Genomic DNA, 24183 nt, shown 5'->3' with positions numbered 1-24183 from the left:
TTATTCTTCCGCTGGTGTCTGTTTTCCAACTTCTCGAGACTTCACTCTCAATTTGTTCACTTGTGATTCTGCAATATCAGCCCTTTCTTCAGCTTCTTCCAGCTCATGCTGAATTTTGCGGAATTTGCTGAGGTTAAGATTGGATTGCTCCTCCTGAGAATGAAAAAGGTATGGTTAAAAAACAAGTCTACTTGTGATGTATACGGCATGCAAAAAGGTAATAGCTTCTGTGGTGAAGATGAAAGAATGGAATCTCCACTGTGCAATTTTAGCTAAATGAAAAGTTCACTTTGCCTTTCACAAATTGGGAACATTTAGTATACAAATTCTTGGTGAATCAACTGAATCTAATCTGTGTTTAATTCTATAAAAAAATTCGTTTACAAAGCTTTTAAGGTGTATTCTAGGCAGATGATTTTTTAAAAAAAAATGCCATACATTATCTTATTGGCAATTAATCTTGATTAGCATTTATTTAGCAGATTTATATAGCTGCCCATCTCACAAAGTGCTGAGCAATACGCAAACATAATGATTATTTAATGACATATTCAAATGTAAGTAAAAAAGAAAACATTAAAACTCAAGATTGCGGGAGAACAATGGTCACTTGATGTTATACAGCCCCTTTGCTGGCTCACCATGAGATTCCCCAAGGCTTCTGGAAAAGCTGCTTTTTCAGAGCCTTCTGAAAGGCTAAACAGGGATTGGGCCAACTTCACCTCAGAACACAATTATGTTCCTGAGGGCAGGGGGCACAGCTGAAAAGGCACACTGTCTGGGTCCTGCCAGATGGAATTCCTTAGTAGAAAGGACCCACAGCATATCTCTCCTACTTGACCTGAACAACACCTGGAAGAGGTAAACCCTGTGATGGAAAGTGCAGCGGAAGAAGGAGTGGTGGGAATGTCGGCAATAGCTCCACAGCTTCCCAGGGACGAGGCAGCACATTTCAGAGAGGGGCCCAAAACAAGAGACTGCACAGTCCTTAACTGGATGAGGGAGGGAGGAAAAGATTCAGAGTAGCCACAGCCTACAATGTCCCAGAGTATATACTGTATATATCAGTTTAGAAGATTATAGCTTAAGTCTGGCAGGTTCCTCTCTATTAGGTGTAAGCAAATAAAGAATTGGACTCAATAGAATCTCACTGTGTCATTAGGCCCGAGAGTAACTCACTGACCTGGTCCATGCCAAGTGGGGTTTTAAAGGTCAGAACCAGCACCTTGAATTGTACCTGGAAGCAGACTGATAGACAGTGTAGCTTGTGGAACAGAGGTTGTAATGTGCACTATTATAGGGGTGCACATAGCTGTCTGTGCAGCTACATTCTGCCCAGTTGAAGCTTCTGGATGCTCTTCAAGTGCAGCCCCATGTTCTAGAGATGACCAGGGCATGAGTAACTGTGAGTAAAGCCTCATGATCCAGGAAGGGACATAACTTGTGCAAAGACCCTCCAGGCCGCAATTGCCACCTATTCCTTGAGCAGGAGTTGTGAGTCTAGAAAATTTTCCAGATGGTGCACCGGGTCTGCCTGGGGCAGTGCCACCCCATTCAGTACCAAAGATGATAAAATCCCAGATATCAAAGGCCCAAACACCCAGAACTACTCAAATTCATTGGAAATACAATTATTGCTCCATTACAAATGCATTACGTACAGCTTCTTCATATTGCCTCTTGTATGCTTTCACTTTCATTTGCAGCTTGTCCACGAGATCCTGGAGCCTCAGAACATTCTTCCGATCTTCCTCAGACTAAACAGAATTATGGCAACAAGTGAGTTTCTATCATTTGAATCCTTTTAAATGATTTATAGCAAAACACTTCTGCAAATGTTGCCAACAAAACTGTAAGGACTTGTCAGCTAGTGGTCAGCAGTCAACAATGATTTATATCATCTCCCCTCCAAAAATGTCTAAGGTGATGATTAAAACAACATTATCAACCAGATAGGAGTCAATATGATGTACAAGGAGTTACTATTTAGTGTCTTTGTTGTATTGTAAATGGGGAAAGGAGAAGGTAAAAGGGTGAATTAAATCTTATATATTTCAAAATATTCAGGGATTTCAAAATTTTCAACTAAAATTATGTTCCAGTTTTGGAAAGATTAAATTATAAATAAACATATCAAATATAAATCATGAGAAAAGCCACTTCTCTTTTCCAAATATTCTTTGTTTTCAGGTGGGTTAATAAATAACCTCACTCCATAGTTATCACCCTTACCTGGTAACTTAGTTCCTTCACTCGTCTCTCATATTTACGTACACCCTTGATGGCCTCAACTCCACGCTTCTGCTCATTCTCGACCTCAGCTTCGAGTTCACGTACCTAAAGAAAAACAGGTTAAAATTAATCATCAACTATGACCTATACATGCAACCTTATATACAAGTCTATAAATATATACAGAGATGAATACACACTCTTTGCTCTAATTTCTGAAGTTGCTTTTTGCCTCCTCTCATTGCCAATTGTTCTGCCTCATCAAGGCGGTGCTGCAGATCTTTTACAGTCTGTTCTAGATTCTTCTTCATTCTCTCTAGATGGGCACTGGTGTCTTGCTCTTTCTTAAGTTCTTCTGCCATCATGGCTGCCTGTTAATAAAGATACTATGTTCCAGACTTACTGCTATAAGTGCATATGGGGGCAGATTTCAGAAGAAGGCTTCGATTAACTCACATCAGTAATGGATTTTTTTGCTTTCTCTTCAGCATTGCGGGCCTCCTGAATAGTGTCGTCCATTTCACCCTGGATCTGGGAAATATCTGTTTCCAGCTTCTTCTTGGTGTTGATCAGGCTGGTGTTCTATTTAGGCAAAAAATACTGATAGTTTCCAATAAATATGAAATGATTAATTTATTTTAAAAAACCATGAAAATATTCCACTTTTCCCCTTTACAATAGAGAAATGCTTATGCAGTCTTGTCTGGTGGTTGCAGGAGGATACAAATAATTAGATTCTTACTTGTGTGTGGAGGAGCTGCACACGTTCACTGGCATCCAGAAGCTCCTGTTCAGCCACTTTTCTGGACCTCTCTGTCTGTTCCAGAGCTGCCCGGAGCTCCTCAATCTCAGCCTGCATCAGGTTTGCTCTGCGTTCAATCATGGATACTTGTTCCTTCAAATCTTCTTGGCCTCTCAAAGCATCATCCAAATGCAGTTGTGTGTCCTATGAAATGAATTATTTTAAGGTATAACTCTTGAAATCTTAACAATTGCAGTGATTTCCTGAACCTGCTTTCTTGAACCTGCATGGAATATACCTTGAGCAGTCCTTGTGTGTTCCTGAGGTTCTTTAGTGCTTCAGCACCTTGGCGGTTGGCATGGCTCAGTTGAATCTCCATTTCATTCAGATCTCCCTCCATCTTCTTCTTAAGCCGCAGGGCATCATTCCTGCTCCTAATCTCAGCATCCAGCGTGCTCTGCATGGACTCTACCACTCTCAGGTGATTCCTCTTCATTTGATCAATTTCTTCATCTTTCTCTGCAATTCTTCTGTCGATGTCAGATTTCACCTGGTTGAGCTCCATTTGGATACGGAGGAGTTTGCCTTCTTCGTGTTCCAGAGAAGCCTTAATAAAATCAAGTTTATCAGCTGTTATTAAAGAGTCATCTGAATACCTGCATTGTCCATATTTGTCTAACTTTGGTTTTCTAAAACATATTTTAGAGTGCTTTAAAATGCATTAAAGAATTTGAGATTTTGTTTTCTATAAGCATAATAACATGATTACCTCAGCCTCCTCCAGGGCTGCCTGGAGTTCACATTTCTCTTGCTCAATCTGCTTCTTCACTTTTTCCAGTTCATGGATGGCCTTTCCTCCCTCAGCAATCTGTTCCGTTAGGTCAGATATCTCCTCTGTTAATTTCACACAAAATAAAGAGGGGAAGACGGGCACCGTTTATTAACAGTTTTAGGCTAAATGTTTGGGGAAAGAATATTTCCTTGGCTCTTCCAAACTCATCCATTTGCAACTGATCTGTTAATACTGCATGAGCAGACAACATTTCTACATATGTATATCCTAATAATGAGGATAATGCCTATATGAGATTATCTTATCATGCTTGTCACTTGTTCTTCCATCGAAGGTGGTAGAACCATTACATAATCAATTTTTCTCACTTTTGTATCTTCAGTGTCCTAAACTGAAGGTTACAGTAAGAAGCTTATAGACTTATGCTGAAGCTTATAGACTTACGCTGGAGGTTCTTATTTTCACGCTTCAGAGTTTCCAGGTGATCCAAGGATTCTTCATACGCGTTCTTCATCTTGAAGAGCTCTGTGCTCAGCGATCGAGATTCCTTCTGGGAAGCTTCCAGTTCAGACTGAGCTTCCTCAAATTTCTGTTTCCAGTCTGCCAGAATCTGTAAAGGGTCAATGAGTCATCAGTGTCATACAAATTTGATAAATAAAATAATAAATTTAATTGGCCCAACATCTTGGTGCGAAGTGTTCTTTTTTAATCATCAGGAGCAAAATACCTTATCAAAGTTCTTCTGCTTCTTATCTAGAGCTGCACAAGCTGCATTGGACCTTTCCACATCAATCATCAGGTCCTCTACTTCATTCTGCAACCTCTGCTTGGTCTTCTCCAGGGAAGCACATTTGGAATTCACAGCTTCTACATGTTCCTCAGCTTCCTGCAGACGCTGAGCAAGCTTTTTCCTGGAGCAATGAAGGACTAAATATTAGTAACGAATTTGCTTAGAAAATATGAGAGGAAGAAAAGTTCGCAGTCACAGGATATGCACAAAGAAGACACACACTTCTCTATTATCAGCATGGAAACTATTTCATTTTCTACCTTTTTAAGAGTTTTGAAAATCAATTCTGTAGTATGCAAATCATCTCATGAAGCACTAATTTGTCATGCAGGACAGATTGAAAAACTTTTGAAAATGAGAATGGTTATTACTGAATGGTGAACTTTAAAATAGTTTAAATAATTAAGATTATTTTTTATTTTTTATATTGTATTATTGTTAACATTATTTCAGACGTAAGTATCTTATGCAGATATGCAACATTTGAATTCCCAATGATTGATAGCAAATTATAAAATATTTGAGCTGTTTCCATGAAATGTATTGTTTTAATGAGATATAAGATAATAATTGTGATTATCATTTATACTTCCATATTCTCATTTGATGTCTCATGAATCCACATAGAAATCCCTCACCAGATCCAAATACCAAATCATATGCTGTTTAAACTTTAATTATAGGAATAAATTAAAACTAAAGACATTTTGTTCTAAATAGATAATCAGCATAAAACTTGGATTTGGATTTCTTATTAAATTTTCAAAAAGTAAATTATATTTATATGGGTTTTTGCAATGAATTACTATTTTAATTTACAGAAAGGTCATGAAATTATTGCATAAAACGTTTTACAGAGATTTGCTCACTCTATACAGATAGTTTTTCTTGTTTAAATACAATGCTTGAAAAAATGGGAAATGAGAGATACAAATGACTTCTTTCCATAAGAAGTATTATTTGGATTAATTATTTTCCAAGATTTTGAGTGGTTTACAACAATCCTGCAGTCTCAGCCATTATTTTTTCTTGCATTGTTGCAATTTAAGCTAAGAGAATATCTGCAAAAATACTGGAGTGTCACTTCTTGTTTTCTTTTTGCTACAAGCTGAGCCTCCTCTGTAGAGAGAAAATAGCTTATGTTTCCTGCGCAATGTAATCCACTCTCAGAGATATGGCTAAAATTACTTTCTCATATGGTAATTGTAGCTCATTTGTCCTTGTAATTTATTTTTACTACAAAACTACTCCACGTACTTGGCCTCCTCTAACTCTTCAGTGCGCTGAATTGCATCAGTCTCATATTTGGTTCTCCACTGGGCAACTTCGCTGTTGGCTTTGGACATGGCACGCTGTAGCTCAGCTTTGGCTTCCTGCTCTTCCTCAAATTGTTCCCGGAGTAAATCACAGTCATGACGAGCCGATTGCAAACCATGAGCCAGTGCATTTTTAGCCTAGAGATATGAAGATAACTTAAAAACTTTTCCAAAATCTAATGGTGGCATTATTAACAGCTCCCACCTGTACCGCTTTTCTTTTCAGGATTGTTTTTTGTTTTTTAGCTTTTAGAATGTAAATCTTTCAATTGTTCATTTTTTAAAATATGGAGTTGCACCTATTACTAGCAATTCTGGTATGTAACAGAGAAATAGAAAAAGAGCACCTTTATCAAGGTGTTGGAAGCTGCTGAAGGATGCGAATAGTGCATATTTCTAATCTGTAAATCTTGACCTAATACACACCTTTATTTCCTCTTCAAGTTGCCTCTTCAATTCTTCAATCTGCTGGGTGAAGCCTTGCTTGCCTCTTGAGAATTGGGAAATGAGAGAGTCTTTTTCTTCCACTTGGCGGGCAAGTTCACCTGAAAAGCAGAAAACAGAAGGGAGGCAGTTGACATGACTGAGCTAACTGTTAAAGAAAGTATTGATGAATAGGAACAATTGAAAAATGTTAAATACATGACATTTTGATATTAGTTATGTTTTAGGTCAGTGGTGGCGAACCTATGGCATGGGTGCCAGAGGCGGCACTCAGAGCCCTCTCTGTGGGCACACGCACCGTCGCCCCAGTCCTAGGCCTTCAGCTGGGTTTTATAAAACCTTTTCGCTTTAGGCCTCCGCCACCGTGTACAAAAAAAAAGTCAGTCAATTTCAACTTCTCGCGGGAAAAAAAAAGATCTTGCAAAGTTGGAATTGATCGATTGAACTTTTTAGTCCCACCCAGTCTGCCATTACCACCACAGCCACACCCACCCAATGGGCCACATCCACCCAATGGGCCACACCCACCCGGCACCCGACGATGCATAGGTGGGTTTTGGGTTGCAGTTTGGGCACTCGGTCTCTAAAAGGTTTGCCATTACTGTTTTAGGTTATTTATAATATCTTACTAAATGACACACTTGTCACCTGAAATACAAATTGGGGGAGGGCGACATCTTGTATTTCCCAGATAATTTCTGTGATATCTCTGATGTTAGTAGAATTTCTCATCACAGATGAAGTTGTGAAACATATTATATTTCAAATTTCACTAGTCAATGTTGTATTCCTTGGATGTTAGCATTAGTTGCAAAGAAATGGTTCTTCTGAGCAGTTACAGGCAAACTCAAATATGATCAGTGGCATGTAGAATAAATCATTTCTAAAAGAGTTCACCCTTTCTTCTTACCTGCTTCTGTCTGCAAGCGAGCTTTCTGAGTAGAAAGGTCATTAATTGTACGCTGCTGCTCTTCTGCCTTTGCTTTAATCTCACTCAGCTGATCTTCCAAGGACCGGGCTAATTTCTCAAGAGTTGACTGAAATCAGAAAATGGAAATATACTGAAATATTTTGCAAACTAATAAATGAGAACTTTATCTGAGAATCTGGAAGGTAATGTGGAACTGCACTATGTAGGTACCATAGAATGTAGCAATTCATATGCTGATGGGTGAGAATTGCATATACTACATACAAATCATCATTCTTTTCTAGGCAGGATAGGCTGTCCTTCAAAAATGTAGGTGCCAAGTCATAATAGGCTTTATGGGTTGCAACTCACACTTTGAATTTTACTCAGAAGCCAATGCACTGCTTGTAAAACAGGTGCTAAGAGTGATACCCTTGAATGTGGTCAGGTATGGAGATGCATGAGTATGCTGCTTCTCAATATATGCCCCTTATTATGGAATACTCTGTATTTAGAGATGCCACACTTCCAAGAGGATACAATAATTCTTACATTTTTTTCTCTAATATAGGAAAATATCTATACCTTGGTTTTGGAGACAGATTCCATATTGCTTGCAAGATCATCAGTTTCCATCTTCAGTTCACTCTTCTCCTTCTCCAGCTTCTGCTTCACTCGCTGCAGGTTATCAATTTGTTCCCCAAGTTCAGCTGCACTGTCTGCGTGTTTCTTACGGAGGGCAGCTGCCGTGGCTTCATGCTGCAATGTGGCCTCTTCAAGGTCCCGGCGCATTTTCTGAAATTCTGACTCACGTTTCTTGTTCATCTCAATCTGAGCTGCAGTTGCCCCACCAGCTTCTTCCAGACGCTCACTGATCTCTTCAAGTTCCCTGGAGAGATCAGCCCGCTGTTTCTCTGCTTTGGCGCGAGATGCCCGTTCTGCCTCAATCTCCTCTTCCAGTTCCTCAATACGAGCCTAGAAAAAGAGAGGCAACCATGAGCCCTGAAACTGGCTTCCAGAGAGCTTAATTCTCCATTCATGAAGGAACCACTGTATGACAAACCTGCAGCTCCTTGATCTTCTTCTGAAGCTGGGAGCCCAGGGCCTGCTCATCTTCAATCCTGCTCTGGAGTTGACTGGTTTCAAAGTCTTTCCTTTTTATAACAAAAGATAATGATTAAACGTTAGTAAGACTCCACTTAGCACAAAGGTCCATCAAAATAGGCATTACTACTTACTTCTTCAGCTTTTCATCTAGCTGTTGCTTATCATTTTCCAAATCCATTGTAGTTTCCTGAGCTAGCTTCAAATCCCCTTCTAGCTTCCTCTTAGCTCTTTCAAGGTCCATGCGAAGCTTCTTTTCTTGCTCCAGAGACCCTTCAAGCTGAACACAAAGAGACCAGAGACCAGAGTGATTGTCCCATCAAAGCAGTACCTCCACCTCAGCCCAATTCTTCTCTGGAGATGATAGGGTACTTACATCATCCACCTGCTGCTCCAGCTTGGTCTTTGCTTTGGTCAGAGTGTTCACTTTGTCCTCCTCTGCCTGCAGATCATCCAAGGTCTGTTGATGGGCCTCTTGCAGGGCTTTCTTCTCCTTGGTCAGTTTGGCAATGGACTCGTCCAAGACCGCCATCTCTTCGGTAAGGTTTTTCACCTTTAGAAGTTGAACAGACAGGGTTAAGATGCTCTATGTATTCTGAAATGGCAATAGTAGGTAGCAATTTAATTTTGGTATATTTTTGGCCAGTACCTTGTTTTCTGTAGCATGCTTCTCCTTTTCCACCTTGGCCAGTGTCAGCTCAAGATCATCAATGTCTTTCTTCAGTTCTGAGCATTCGTCCTCCAGTTTCCTCTTCTTGGCTGTCAACTCAGCATTCATTTCTTCTTCATCTTCAGCCCGCTCAGTCAGCTCCTTAATTTTAGCTTCCAGCTGGATTTTGGTTTTGATTAGCTGGTCACATCTCTCCTCAGCATCCGCCAAGCCATCAGATTCCTGTAAATACCAAAAAAAAGGGTTAGTAAAAATATTTTGTCTTTTCATTTCCTTAATGATCAAAGCAAGAGTTCTAAATCATGACATATATGTTCCTACTGACAAGGAAAATGCCCTGTAACTAATACTAGCTTGTTGTTACATAAGTGAATACACATTTTTTTAATAAAAAAACTGTGAGTATTTCAAATGAATAACCCCAATATACATTCTTGGTTTCAGCTCTCTTTGAGTTTTATAATGTTTATAGGCTTGGAATCCCTTATTGAAAAACTATCTACATGATTCCTACTTTCTTTCTGAGATCAACCCTCCTGACTAAATCATTGTGGGATGAAAGTTCAGATTTTCATCTCCTGTACAAATATAATAAAAGGCTATCATCTTAGACATATCCAGGACACTACAAAAAAAATGGTTGATTCGGTTTTCCGAGCAGTGCCTCATTTAATCTTTTATGTTTAACTAACTGGGTGCTAGGAGATATAGTAGGAAGTAATAAAATATGGATATCTGTACAGGTTTCAGATATGTTCTGATTATTATTGCTTTGACCTTTACTAACAAAACTATTCACAAAATGGAATGATGCAGGTGAGCAAAAGTAGATCACTAAAATGGAACATGATGAAGGTGGAACATGAGAAAAGTCTTGAAGTATGGCTGGAGAGGAGAGGAAGGAAGATATGCATGGAAGCAGGAGGCATTATTGAGAAGCAATGGAGAGAACAATGAAACCAAAAAGAAGGGTGAGGCAAAAGTTTTTAAAACTTTTTTTTTTAAAAAAATAGTGCTTTCTTCTTAGTTTCTATTTGTAGCTTAATATCCATTAGCTAAATTCTGTATAAAAATAACTGAATAATTTTCTGCAGTTTTATCTCATAGGTAATCTGTACAAACAGACCTCAGAATAAGATTATTAGTACAAAAGGTTCTAATATCATCAACATTCTTACAGATTGGACTTGGAGCTGCAAGTCGTTTTTTTCCTGCATCAGGGCCACCATTTTTTCTTCCAATTCCTTCCGCTTAGCTTCCGATTTCACAAGGTCTTCCTGTGTTTTTTCAAATTCTTCCTTCATGTTGGCCATTTCCTTCTCTGACTCCGCGCTCTTCAGCAGGGGCTTGATCTTGAAGTACAATTTCATCCAAGGCCAGTGCTTCACATTCATGAATGAACGAACATTGTACTGAATACTGAAGATGGATTCTCTGGAAGGAGGGCAAAGAAAAATTTAAGCATGATTCTACTATCAGCTTGAGGTAGTGCTGATGCATTTGTGATATATTGTCATGTTGTGCACATGTAGCCTCTTCAAAGTAATGTCACTGTGAGCCTTATTATAGAAAAACTCTACCTCCTTTCCATCATTTTTGTGAACTCTGTTCTCATCAGATAGCCACGGCACACAGCTTGAGTACGTGTAATAAGCTGAGCCAACTTGTCATCTCTCATTTCTTCTAGAAGACCAAGAAGGCCAGCTTTGAAGAACACCTTGAGGGGGAAGAAAATGCAAAGTTGTGGTCTTTTCATATAAACCCAATTTTCAGACTTTTGGGGACAGACAGTAACTTTACCTTGGTGTGACCAAACTTATATTGAGTATGGTCCACATCAATAGATCCAAGAAGTTTCTCAGAAGCCTTCTTGCTGTCAATGAATTGTCCCTCTGGGATAGCACTTGCATTTAATATTCTATATCTGTTGGAAGAAGCATAGTTTATATTTTTAAAAACATTAAAAGATTCTAGCTTCAAGGAAAATGAGAGATACAAATATGGGAGGCACAAAATATAGGCTAACATTTAGCAGACTGACCTCTGTTTAAAGTCACCATAAATGAGCCTGCTAGGGAATCCCTTTCTGCAAATTCTGATGCCTTCCAGCACTCCATTACATCTCAGTTGGTGCAAGACAAGCTCGTGTTCCATGGCACCTTAAACAACATTGGATGTATTGGCACTATAGAATTGAACTCAAATATACTAATGCTGCTTCATGCATAATTGAACTATCTAATGCTTACCAGGAGTTTTAGTTTCATTGGGGATGAGGCACCGCACAAAGTGAGGGTGAGTGCTCTTCAGATTGCTCATCAGCTTGTTTAAATTCTCCTGTAGGATCAGAAATATTTGTGACATCTGAAGTAGATCTCATGACTCCCAATCCCAAAGAGCCAACTTTAAATGATCTATTAGATTTCTATTTCAGAGAAGAGCAACTAAGATGATCAAAGGCCTGCAGACTAAAACATATGAAGAACAGCTTCAGGACTTGGGTTTGGCTAGTCTGAAGAAAAGAAGAAATAGGGGAGACATGATAGCAGTATTCCAGTATTTCAGGGGCTGCCATAAAGAAGAAGGGGTCACATTATTCACCAAAGCACCAGAGGGCAGGACAAGAAACAATGGTTGGAAACTGATCAAAGAGAGAAGCAACCTGGAATTAATGAGAAACTTCCTAACAGTGAGGACAATTAACCAGTGGAACAGCTTGGCTTCAGAAATCATGGGTGCTCCATCACTGAAGGTTTTTAAGAAGAGACTAGACAGTCACCTGTTCTATTCTATTCTATTCTTCTATTCTATTCCATTCCATTCCATTCCATTCTTCGATGCCATCTTTCTCCTACAGCTTAACTAGGTTCATAGCAGTTTTGCCTCAGGTTTGATCACCATAATAATCCCTATGAAGTAGATTAGGTTGAGAAACTAGAGACCAGCTCCAATCCACCAATGAATTGGAACCTGGTTCTTTCTATAGTTCAACATCTTAACAATCATATGGGACTCCGTGATTTGAGGGAACGATGAAAGGGAAAATTTGAAACAAAATCAAGCAATATTGACTATCCCTTTTCATGCTTTGATACTGTGTAGTTTTGGATCTCTGAATCATTCTTTCAGAGAAAGGAACTCAGGAATAATTTTTTTAAAAAATATTTAAAATAGGTTTTTATCAGATTGTGCAAGTAATAAAATTGTCCTTACCCTAAACAGAGCAGAGACAGTCTGGAAAGAAGACCCCTTCTTCTTTCCAGCTTTCTTACTGCCACCCTCTAAGGAAGAAAATGTAAATATATATTATGCAATTAAGATGTTGTTGACAAAATACAGCATGTTTATTTATTTAGACTTGAAAGGTATGCTCTTTGGATAAGTACTTACCGGCATCTGCAGGGCGATCAGCAAAGAGTAACGCTAAAGTCTTCATGGATGATTTCTGGTACAGCTGAATGACACTTTCATTCAATGGGTCCTTGTTTTTTTCCAGCCAGCCGGTAATGTTGTAGTCCACAGTGCCAGCATAGTGCACAAGGGAGAAATGAGCTTCTGCTTTACCTTTCCCAGGCTTAGGCTTTTCAAAGTTCTTGCATTTGCCAAGGTGCTGGTCATAGAGCTTGTTCTTGAAAGAGACATCTGTTGCCTTAGGGAACATGCACTCTTCTTCCAGGATGGAGAAAATGCCCATGGGCTGGAGAGAGCAAGGCAGATAGATCACTGCAAAAAATACTCTTCATTGTAACAGAAATTAAACTTTTCATACTCAGCATTAAGGAATTGTTACCGTAGCAAGATGGAATTAACCATTCATTAATTTTACAGATGTGTGTTCTATTTCAGGTTTAGAAAACATATAATCTTTATTTTTTTTAAAGACCTTTTCTATGAGTTCGATGCAGGCAGCCAGGTCCATCCCAAAGTCAATGAACTCCCATTCAATTCCTTCTTTCTTGTACTCCTCTTGCTCCAGGACAAACATGTGGTGGTTGAAAAACTGTTGCAGTTTCTCATTGGTGAAGTTGATGCAGAGCTGCTCCAAGCTGTTGTACTTAGGAGAGAGAAAAAGGAAGAATTTGTTTCAAAATCACACAATGTATTGGATAATGTTGGTGTCCAAATATTTAATTGTAAAGTATTTTTCATCTGATTGTCTAGATAATACCAAACTGTTGCAATTTCTCATTGGTGAAGTTGATGCAGAGCTGCTCCAAGCTGTTAAACTAGACAATGCAAAGTATTTTGAAAATAACAATTACCTTTACCTGTGTTCCTTTCTCTAGACTTTCTTAAATATTTAAGGTTTGTGTGAATGTACAAATATCTAAGCTCCTTCTTGAATCAGTTCTGCTCATAATATTCTTCACTGTTCAATCCATTATTCCCAATATACTCTAACATCCCTGCCTTCAGTATTTTGAAATACTATATCTTTGCCATAGCTGACTTGAATTTATGATCCACACTCTTCCTGCCAAAAACTTCTACAGTTTCTTCTCTGTGCCAGATATTTCTATTTAAATCATCCTTCCAATCAACAACTCAGAAATTATTTGTCTGCTTAAGTGCCTTTGCATTCAGAAAATTTCACTGTACTTCATTCATTAACCGCTCAAATATTTTACAATATAAACATCACATCTCTACTCTCCAACACTATGCCATCAAGGCCCAGTTTCCTTACATCAAAGATCTCAAATCCAGCAATGTCCAACACTCCTATGAAATGCTGTCTAGATTGTTTCGTGTCCAACTGCTGGTTGATTCGAATAACCATCCATAGAAACATCTTCTCAAAAACAGACTTAGCCAAAGCACCAACGCTATTGTACACCTGTATAGAACAAAAGGGACTATATCAGCATACAGTTGGGCCAGTGATCCATTGTCTATGAATCCTTTTTCTTGCTAATCCTTACCTGCTGAACAGTTTGACCTTTGGTGACAAATTCATTGCCAACTTTGACTCGGGGATAGCACAGAGCTTTCAGCAAATCTGCTGAGTTGAGGTTCATGAGATAGGCAGCCTTATCCGCAACTGAGCACAAAAATAAGAGGAAAGATTTGCAAGCAAATTGTATGCTCTCTACCGTATATTGGAAAAGCTATGTGCAAACAAACACTGTTCATATATTGTTGTATACTTGAACTATATATATATATATACACACACACACACTTGAAAAAATAATCGAACACCAGGATAAATACAAACAAACTTTTTTAATAAACTTAGCTTTCATTGGCTAACTGTCAACATCATCAGTTGTATGAAGTTATTAGAGATGCAAAAGGATGTTTCACTTAAATGACTAACAACACAAATATATACTGCTCAAAATATAGCTTCCTCCATAGCCTTAGGAACATATTCTTATGCATTAAACTTCAGCTGTTCGAATTAAAACAGCTGAACTTCAAGAGAGGTTTTTTGTTTGATTTGGTTTGGGCAGGTAATTCCATCACCAACTGTGAAAATACCTTCCGTGCCGTCAGGTTCAGCCTGTTCCTCTCTCTGCTTCTGCTTGAACTTCATGTTCCCGTAGTGCATGACGGCACCCGTCAGCTTATAAATGGCTGTCTTTTCCTCAGCATTGAATCCCAGGATATCAATGGCACTCTGGCGATTGAATGAAGATAAGTAACTATTCTTCATATTACTTCAGCCTAGAGTACACAAATAGATTTTTAAATATTTATATTTACATCTGTAGCCATCAGCTCTTCTTGATCATTTATGCTGGCAACAGAGATTTCTCCTTGGCTTACAAACTGAAAGTCATACGGGTTCGTGCTGATCAGGAGCATCTCTGAATGAAAAATAAAACTTGCTTTATTCAATACAGAAATCATTTATGGCAACAATAACGTCAAAGGTAGCGTATTGTCACAGGAAGAGTAAAAGATGCTTTTTACCGATCAGTTCTGGCTTCTGGTTGGACATGATCTGATAAAAGATATGGTAGCTCCTTTCAGCCTTGAGCTGGAAGGTAACCCTGGACTTCTCCAGCAGATCTGGCAAGAAAGGAGAAACAAGCAAGCAATAAAGAATGTGAGAAAAAAAGAGGGGAAGAGAAGAGAAAAAAAAGAGATGGGGTGGTAAAAACCCTTTACATGCAAGCACAATCTCTTACATGTCTCAATGTCAGCAGAAGCCAGCTTGCCTGTGGCACCAAAATGGATTCTAATGAATTTGCCCTTTGAAGAAGAAAAGGGATATCATCAAAAATTGAAGACTGCATCTTCTGTGTATTTCTACATAATGCCAAGAGTCAACATGAAACTTACAAAACGTGAGGAATTGTCATTCCTGACGGTTTTAGCATTTCCAAAAGCCTCCAGTAAGGGGTTGGCACTAATGATTTGATCTTCAAGGGTGCCCTGAAAAATAGTATTACTGTCAGATTCTGTATCATCAATCCTTCAAAAACGTCATGTAATCTCAGGTCATTCTTTTCTGGCAGACAAGCTACCTGTATTTTGCCTGGTTGGGCTGCTTCTTCTTTTTTCTTGTCAGGAGCAGCTGCAACTGTTGCAAAGTACTGGATTACACGTTTTGTGTTCACAGTCTTTCCAGCACCAGATTCTCCACTGTTGACCAAAGGGGTAAACAAAGTGTAAAGAGGCAGTTCATCCTCTCCACAACTGAAATTTGAGCTCCCATAACTGAAGAGTAAGAAAGCTAGGAGATCAAAGGAATATATAACCCATGTGACATGGCCACCCTTTTGACACTTATGAGGTTTATCTATAGAAATATGTTGTATATTTACTGGTATAACAGTAAAAGCATAAAACAAGATATTTGTAGGAGCAAGCAACCAAGATCAAGCTCTATGCTCTGGAAGTCTACAAGTATCCTAAGAAATTGTTTAACAATTTGGAGTACTCTGCCATAATGCCAATACAGAGCTTAGTAAGGAAATGAACTTACGTGATCAGGACGGACTGATTCTCACGATCTGGAAAGAACCATAAAAAAATCATTATAGTTCCCTGTGAACTTCCATGAATTGAGTGGGAGTTCATGTGACATTAAAACTGTCCTCTTAAGCACTACATCACCTAAAGAAAAAATAGCCTGGAAAAATCAAACATCTATTTGTTGAATATTGTAAATGTGCAATGATGATAAAATATGTGAATATTATGCAATGAAAAATGTCATGAATGAAAGTTAACTGTACAGATGGAATATTTCCTAATCAGCCAAGTTGGGGAATTTCTATAAAGCATTCCTTTTTCTCTGCAGTTATAGAGAAATAGAATATGAAGCTATAGACCATAGGCTTTATTATTCTCTATAAAGTGGCAGTTTCATGAGTTTTCTTGTACATAATTCCGCATACATGTACAAAGAATATCACGTGTAAACAGTGCTTTTTTTGTTAAAAAAAAAAAAAAGGTGCCAGAACTCACACATATCATACAACCCGCCTTGCCTACCCTACAAGGTTCCATCCCAAAAAGGTGCCGGAACTCCGTTCTGGGCGTTCTATGACAAAAAAAAGCCCTGTGTGTGAATATTACACTTTGGGTGCACAAGATATTATATTCAAGACTTATCCCTATATGCAAATGATTGAATCAATTAATCTTTTGAAATCATAAATATAATAAACCACAAATTAATAAAACTGGCTGTAATTTTAAAAAACAGAATGCCACAGAAAAAGCAAAAAGTTTGTTAAAATTAATCAAGCATTAGCATCTTGTCTGTCTGTACCCCAAGGGTATTTAACTGATGCTGGGGAAAAATTAAGAACTGGACATATAAAAGCTGCATATGTTCAGAGATCTGGCAGAAACATCAAGCCTCAGCTTCATCTTTAAGGTTTTCAGAAAGTGAAATACCTTAGGAAAAAAACTTGTTGCACAAACTAATGGTAAAGCAGAAAACGGAATCCAAGTCTAAAATTTGCTCTTAGCTTCAGAGGAGAAATTTAACCCATCCTGTTTTCATTGGCATATACATTCAGTATTGTTTATCTTTTTTCTTTTTTTCCACAACGTATTTCATATTTTTTTCTCTTAAAAAAAATAAAGGAAGCAGTTAAGCTGAAAGAAATGATTAATTTGTATAACTCCAAATGATTAAGCACATTAAGCGTCTGACCTAAAAATTACATTGTGTAAGAAGGCCACTGACGTTTTTCATAAAAATATACTCCTTCTTTCTAAACTACTCATTTACTCACCAGTTAACATGAACTGATATGCATTATCAGAGATGGAGAAGATGTGAGGAGGAGCCTCTTGACGCTTTTTGCCTCTGTAGGCAGTTACCACTTCTGGATTGTACACTGGAAGCCACTTGTAGGGATTAACAGTGACACAGAAGAGACCTGAGTAAGTCTGCAAAAAGTAAAACATAATTTGCTTAATCTACTTTAACTTTTGCTGACAATTTCTTCAAAAGTGTCTTCAATAAAATATTTATTTAAAAATCTATAACATAAATAAATATATAAATATATAACATCTGTTTCCTTGAAACATCAGGAAAAGAAGACATAATTTAGAAACAAGCACTGTGGTTACTTTAAATTTAAAGAGCAGGTTTACTAATGAATTAATTAACAGTAAACAGGAGAACTTAACATAAGTTATTTGATGTAAGGAGATAAATCAGGGGTCCTCAATCCCCGATCCGTGGACTGGTACCGGGCCGCGGCATGCCAGCAACTGTCCCACACAAATAAGCAAAGCCCATCCTTGGGATGCAGGCAGCACACAAAACTATACATTCTCTGGTCCATGGAAAAACCTTTCTCCATGGAACCGGTCCCTGGTGCCCAAAAGGTTGGGGACCTCTGAGATAAAGGATTCTTAGGACGTCTTAAAACCAGTCCCAACATAAAAGGATAGAAAACTACCACCACAGAATATGCTTACGTAGATCATCCAGGCTGCATAACGCTCTTTGAGATTATACAGGACAGCAGGTTCATGGAGATGAGTCATCATGGCCATGTCCTCAATTTTGTCATATTTGGGAGGATTCATGGAAAAGGTCTGATCCTCTTTCACAGTTACAGACTAGGAAGAAAAGAACAGACCTACCTATATCAACTTAGAAAATGGAAAGAAGGAAACTGTGGTAATTGCACTTTATTGCCTCTGTTCAACCCACAAGATCTTGCACAATGAACGTGCTTTGGGTCCTTTCTATGAAACAATGTCATCTAGTGGGACCTTTTGTCACAGTGCCTGTCCTATGGAACTTAATTCCCCCTGAGTTTCAGACTTTGCTTTAGGGTTCTGGCTGTGGGCCAGAACTCAAGATGAACCCATCAGAAATGGAAGTGTTTCGAAGGAATTAAACACTGAACTATATAATTTCCTTTCTGGATGTTGATGAGGGTTTGCTTATAAGAGTTGAGAAACTATAACAATTAGTCAAAAAAACAAACAGATGTAGATATTTTACTTACTTCCCCAGCTTCAGTCTTGACGGTAGCTTTCCCTCCTTCCCTGCTCTGGACAGTGCCTTTGACATAAGCGACCTTAGGATCCACCACAAAAACTGCATTCTTGGCATCAAAGGGCTTATTTTGGGCCTCAATTCTTTCCTTTTCTGGCTTTCGAAGAAAAGGGGCAGCTGGCCCAAATGTTGCCATTTCAGCGTCTGAAGACATAGCTGCGATTTATGTTGTGCAGTTCAACAAGGAAGAAAACTAAAGAAAAGAAACACACAAACCAATTCATGAAAATGTGGAAATCCTTATTAACTTTCCTTGTGGACATTTTTCACAACATGGAATTTGTATCTGTTCTTCCTTTGATGTGAACCAAGGCATCTTATTATATGGAAGTTGAAGATTTTACTGTTTATACAAATATTGAATTTCATATCATAAATCTTTTCATGACCATGAGATAGGTTCCATTATCCATGACACTGGATTATGTAAACCACTGGTGCTGAAAGAGCAGCTAGAATTCATCCAACAAATTATTTGATGAATGTAAATTTTGCTTGTAATTTTGAATTGCCAAGGTAATTGAAAGACAGAATATAAATTAATCAAATAAATATATACTTGAAACATTTAGGTAAGAAAAATATGGAAACATATTAAAACAGAGATACTAAATTTAAGAAATAAGCATACTGTAATCTATCTTGACAATGCTCATTTGGACAGAGTTTTATTTTATTTTTTAAAAAAATGAAATGTCCTAATTGTTACAAAAGTTTATTTTATTTTATTAGTCTCCATATTTAGATTATTATTAAATTATTTACTGTTTTCCATTGGTGTTATGCCTAAACAATTGGACTTTGAAATTTATTAAAGTCCAATTCAATAACTTAAGTTTCTGTCTCTGGAAGTTCACTTAAATTTGGGTGTTGCAGCCTGCTTGGCTAAAGTAGAATGTCTGAACTATTGGAATTTGAAACATATTTGAATTATTATTATTGCACTATTACTTCCATCTGGTGGGTCAATAGTAGTCCAACACTGGAAAACACTTTAAAACAATTCTGTGTTTCCTCTTGAGATGTTATTGCTCACCATAGTTAATTTTCAGCACAAATAGGATCTTAAGGGAAATTTCATGTCAAAATCTTTTGTACATTCCATATCCTTCAAATGATTTCATGCATCCGCGTGTTAAATCTTATCAAGATCCAGACTTTGGACCTCCATCATAGAGGTGCTTTGTGGATTTGATCAATGGCTTTGTAGAAATTCAGATAACCCTTTAGAAAGTTTGGTACCAGTATCTTTGAGGTCACTACCTTACTTGACTTGTAATGGAATGCAGCCTCAATGCAATCTATGACATAGTATACACAGTACACAACCCAAAGGAAGCATTTTCCTCCCTGAATTGCATGCATATCAGTCCCTAGTATTTATTTATCATGAATCTGGCTGTCCCCAGCAATGTAATCAATCGATATCTTACCTTGTGTGGTACTATGGATTTAAATGCAGACTCAAGCTGGCCAGTTACTGCAAAGTAAAAATGATAGATCCTTTACAAAATGTCCAGTATGTAGCTTAAATGGATGAAGTAGATTTTAATTCCCTAGTGACATAGGCAGCTCTGTTCAGTTGTGCCAAAACCAACAGGAATGAGTTGAGATGTGAAGAATTAGGGTGAGTTCCTATTCCTTTTACACCCTCTTACCTTTAAGCTGTTGGTTCAAGGACCTAAGAGGCTGGTCCCAAGTCTTCTTATATATGAAGTGATTTGCATGCACAGAACCCTCCTCTTCTTTTTAAGGTCAAAACTGTTTCAGTAATCTTAGCAACTCTTAGCAAGATTCTCATACATATTTGACGCAAATAGATATAATTAGACATATCAACACCATCAGTCTATAAATAATTTGACAAGGGGAGTGGATTCTGGATATTGTGCTTTGATTCTGTTATCAGTTGAAACATTGCAAGAAATCATTCCTGATCTTTATAAAGTGTAATTTAGAGACAAGAGACTGAATTGACGGACCTCCAGCACTGGATTGGAAGTGTATGTTCCTAGAAAAGGAGCAGGCGACTAGCAAAAATATTAAACATTAAAAAGATGGACCTTGTTATAAATATAGGTAGAAGGGAACATGAAGGCAGGACACATGAAATGAAGATAAAAGAAAGACTGGCCCTACAGCAAAGTTATAGTGACAGATTAAAGAACACTGGCATTAAAATAGTAAGTGTGAATGGCCTACAAAAGCATGTGGAAAAAATAAAGGAAACACCAGAAAAAGTGTCTTGAACTAATACAAAAATATTTTGCTTCATTTATGAAAGAAAGAAAGAAAGAAAGAAAGAAAGAGAGAGAGAGAGAGAGAGAGAGAGAGAGAGAGAGAGAGAGAGAGAGAGAGAGAGAGAAAGAAAGAAAGAAAGAAAGAAAGAAAGAAAGAAAGAAAGAAAGAAAGAAAGAAAGAAAGAAAGAAAGCAGACTAAGTGAAAATGCTATGTAAAAAGAAGAGAGTAAATTTTGATGGACGTTAATGTATTCCATAAGTCTGATGTTTCTCAATGAGCAGCTATAGCTATAGTCTCAAAATTAAAGAAGGTAACCTGGTACACGTTTGAGATTATGTATTTTTTGAAAAAATTCCCCATCTTCAGATTTCCTTCATGTCTGCAGTAAACATAGCGAACCGTAAAAGTTCTGGGTTCTAGAAAAACTTCAGAAATAAATTTCTTTAACTAGGGGCCATTACGTTTGACCCAGTTAAGGACAGAAAAGAAGTCCAAGATTTCTCTCTAGCTGTCATCCAAAGTAACTGCCCCTTTTGGCAGGGTAATTCTGACTTTGACTGATGGGACCTTAGGGGAAATTTGTGGAATCACATTTCATATTTGGCACAAACTTAATTTACAGAAGTGTTTGGCATTCCAAGAATCTGAAAGCTGAGGACCAGAAATTCAGCTGGTGTAGGACAGTATTACACTAATGGCCTTCTCAGGTGTGATCTCTTTATAATTAATAACAAAGGGATTTTTGATTGTTCAAATATATATGGAGCACCATACAAATTGCATCCCTTTTGTTTTCCTCAGAAAACTAGCCTTTTCACCCTAAACTATTTATTACTCAAAATGGTTTGCTAAATGGCAGTCTTGAAAATACAACTTTACATTTTCACCATAAGAGAATGGCCTTGATAGAGATGAGAAACTATCCCTTTTGCAAACTACAATTTGGCATTCAAAAAAGAAATAGAAGTTCTTTCTTCTCATCCAACAGGGTTAGGACTTTGATAACACCATTGCAGCTGCCATCTTCTTCTTCTTTTTTTTATACACATATATACCTCAGCACATGCCCATGGTTGCTAGTTCAAAACCCATCAAAAACTTTATGTGTGTGTGTGTGTATGTATGTATGTGTGTGTGTGTATATGTGTATATATGTATGTATGTATGTATGTATGTATGTATGTATGTATGTATGTATGTATATTCAATAATATACTGTCCTCGAACTCCGGGAGGAATATAAACCAATGGTAACAACACCAGGGAGGAGAAGATGGACAAGGAAGGGAGGGAGAGAAGTTGTGGAATTGGAGTGCAAACAAGGGGAGGCGGGACAATGATGGCAATTACGGTCGGTCAGGACGAATGGCCCTATCACATGGTGAATGAGTAAGAAACTAGGTTAGCAAGGTTTATAAGAGATCTCTCCACCCCCAACACTTTACTCTGAAGACGCTGACAGTGGATCAGTGAAAGCTAAGTTTGTTTTAGTATTGTAAATAGTTGCTTTTATTGTTTTAAATTTTTTAACATAAACAGCTGATTTATATTCCTCCCGTAGTTCGAGGACAGTATATTATTGAACAGATATGCTCGGGATTCGGATTTTTACAGTCATTAAGGATATATATATATATATATACTATTCATTTCTTTCACCTACTTAACTTTTTCTAGCTAGTTAATGCCTTTTTTTAAAAAAAAAAATTAAGTGCAGGGTTTCAGCATTTCAACATTTCTCCTGTCCCCTGTCACCCTGCACTTCTTCAAAGGCCTTAGCTAGCATGAGTAAGCCAAGTGAATGAAGGGAATAGTAATTTAAACAAAATATATTTTGCTGGTTTTGAACTAACAACCTCGGTTAGCCACAGTGCTTTTCAAAATACTAATAGGAAAAGAAAGATCTTAGGAGCTCTTAGACAAAAGAAAGTATTATACTGTCTCAAGTATATTCTCCTCCCTGCAAAAAAGTCAATGAACTGCTAACTTTAGCTTGTAAAGAAGTGATCCAGCTAAAATAGAAGATTTTCATGGTGACCTAGATGGGGGAAGGAGTAGAGCAGGCATGTCAAACTGCCGGCCTGCAGGCCGGATGCATCATACTGAAACCACGCCTACCCCATTGCCAGGAATGGGGAAAAAGTCGTGATATGTCGCACGACATCACATGATGTCGCACATTTGACATGCCTGGAGTAGAGAATTGATAGAAGGGAATATTTGTAGCACAGTGTTAAACTGAGGGACCCTTGGTGCTCTCTGAACTTGGGTGTTTTCTTGCAGATGTTTCATTCATTAACTAGTTGGATAATGAAATGTCTGCAAGAAAACAACCAAGCACAGAGAGCACTAAGGATCCCACAAGTAGAGAATTGTTGTAGGAGCCCCTAAAAATGATCTCCAACATGAGCCTGAAAACTCTGAAGACTAAATCTCTGGTCCCAGTGACCAAACCAGATTGGATCCTGCAGCATTATCCTGGGACATGTATATTTCCCTTCATTCATGAGAATTGTTTCTCTTATATTTGAGTATGTATGAGAGAGACTTGCCACTAGAAATAAGTAAGGCATTTTCTGAATTTCTGGTATGCCAAGCCCAAAAGGTTTGCCATAACTGGGATAGGGCAACAGGCAAGATGGATAAGCCCAGTATTGGCAGTGTTGCCTATTGGACTCCTGTATAATGCACTTTTCATGGGACTGCCCTTGAAGAATATTCTTCTGAGTGTGCTTCTGGGTGCAATTCAAGGTCCTGGATGTCACCATTAAAATCCTTTATGACTTAGGAGTGGGCTACTTACAGGACTGTCTCTCCCCAGTTGTTTCCACCCATCCTATCCAATCTGGCAGGAACTGGATGCTGACAGCTAGGATACTGTCAGCTAGGGAGTGTCAGCTGAGGGGCACTCCAGAGGGACAGCCTTTTCTGTCATGGCACTTGCCCTTTGGGAACATCCTTCCCCCTGAGATTAGATTGGCCCCATCCCTATTGGCCTTGCATAAGGCCTTGAGAACTTGACTTAGTGCACAAGCTGAGGACCTTGGATGCGGGTCACAGCCTGTCTCCTGGTTGTATGGATGACAGATTAGATTGTACCTAGCTGCTATGTGTTTTTATTCTTGGTTTTTTTACAATATGTTTCTTGCATTTTTATTTGTGTTATGAATATTTTGAATGTAAACTTTAAACGAACTCTTTGAGTATATATTCTCAGTCAATTCATTCTTGATTAAGCCACAATGTCTCCAGTATTGCAGCACCACCTGTGATAGTTCATATAAACAAAAGTGAGGAGGAATTTGGTAGCGTCTCTTCAGACTAAATTTAATTGAAATCAGAAGATTTCATGAATTGCAGCTCACTTCATCAGATCCATGGAATGAATAAACTGATGTAAGATTTAAACTGGGATGGGACAGAGTGGGAAGGGAGGAAAAGTTAGGGTGATTA

The 24183-nt window shown here is 38.1% G+C and overlaps 1 protein-coding gene across 3 annotated transcripts; it reads right to left on the bottom strand.

Moving 5' to 3' along the window:
* LOC107282590 (myosin-1B-like) lies at positions 1–18642 on the bottom strand. 3 transcript variants are annotated; one of them, XM_015810396.1, is made up of 38 exons: positions 18439–18642; positions 17900–18043; positions 17203–17359; positions 15939–15966; positions 15478–15595; positions 15293–15385; positions 15139–15202; positions 14921–15019; positions 14711–14814; positions 14486–14624; positions 13924–14042; positions 13689–13838; positions 12885–13055; positions 12360–12698; positions 12215–12280; positions 11251–11338; positions 11043–11160; positions 10802–10925; positions 10582–10718; positions 10180–10435; positions 8981–9223; positions 8708–8884; positions 8466–8611; positions 8291–8381; positions 7813–8202; positions 7228–7354; positions 6300–6418; positions 5815–6011; positions 4495–4678; positions 4212–4377; positions 3744–3868; positions 3273–3581; positions 2975–3178; positions 2689–2814; positions 2433–2603; positions 2233–2337; positions 1662–1757; positions 1–153 (listed from the first exon to the last, which is right to left on the bottom strand). In XM_015810396.1, exons 1-38 carry the CDS (start codon positions 18640–18642, stop codon positions 1–3), a joined length of 5847 nt encoding a protein of 1948 aa, XP_015665882.1. The 3 variants fall into 3 exon arrangements, with proteins under 3 accessions (XP_015665882.1, XP_015665898.1, XP_015665890.1); XM_015810412.1 differs by having other exon boundaries at positions 12215–12272; positions 12388–12698; XM_015810404.1 differs by having other exon boundaries at positions 12215–12282; positions 12392–12698.
* Positions 18643–24183: the final 5541 nt, after the last annotated feature.

The sequence above is a fragment of the Protobothrops mucrosquamatus genome, unplaced genomic scaffold (assembly GCF_001527695.2).
Source record: "Protobothrops mucrosquamatus isolate PMUCROS unplaced genomic scaffold, P.Mucros_1.0 scaffold_36, whole genome shotgun sequence".
Classification (NCBI taxonomy): Eukaryota; Metazoa; Chordata; class Lepidosauria; order Squamata; family Viperidae; genus Protobothrops; species Protobothrops mucrosquamatus.
This window is presented reverse-complemented; position numbering and strand designations above follow the sequence as displayed.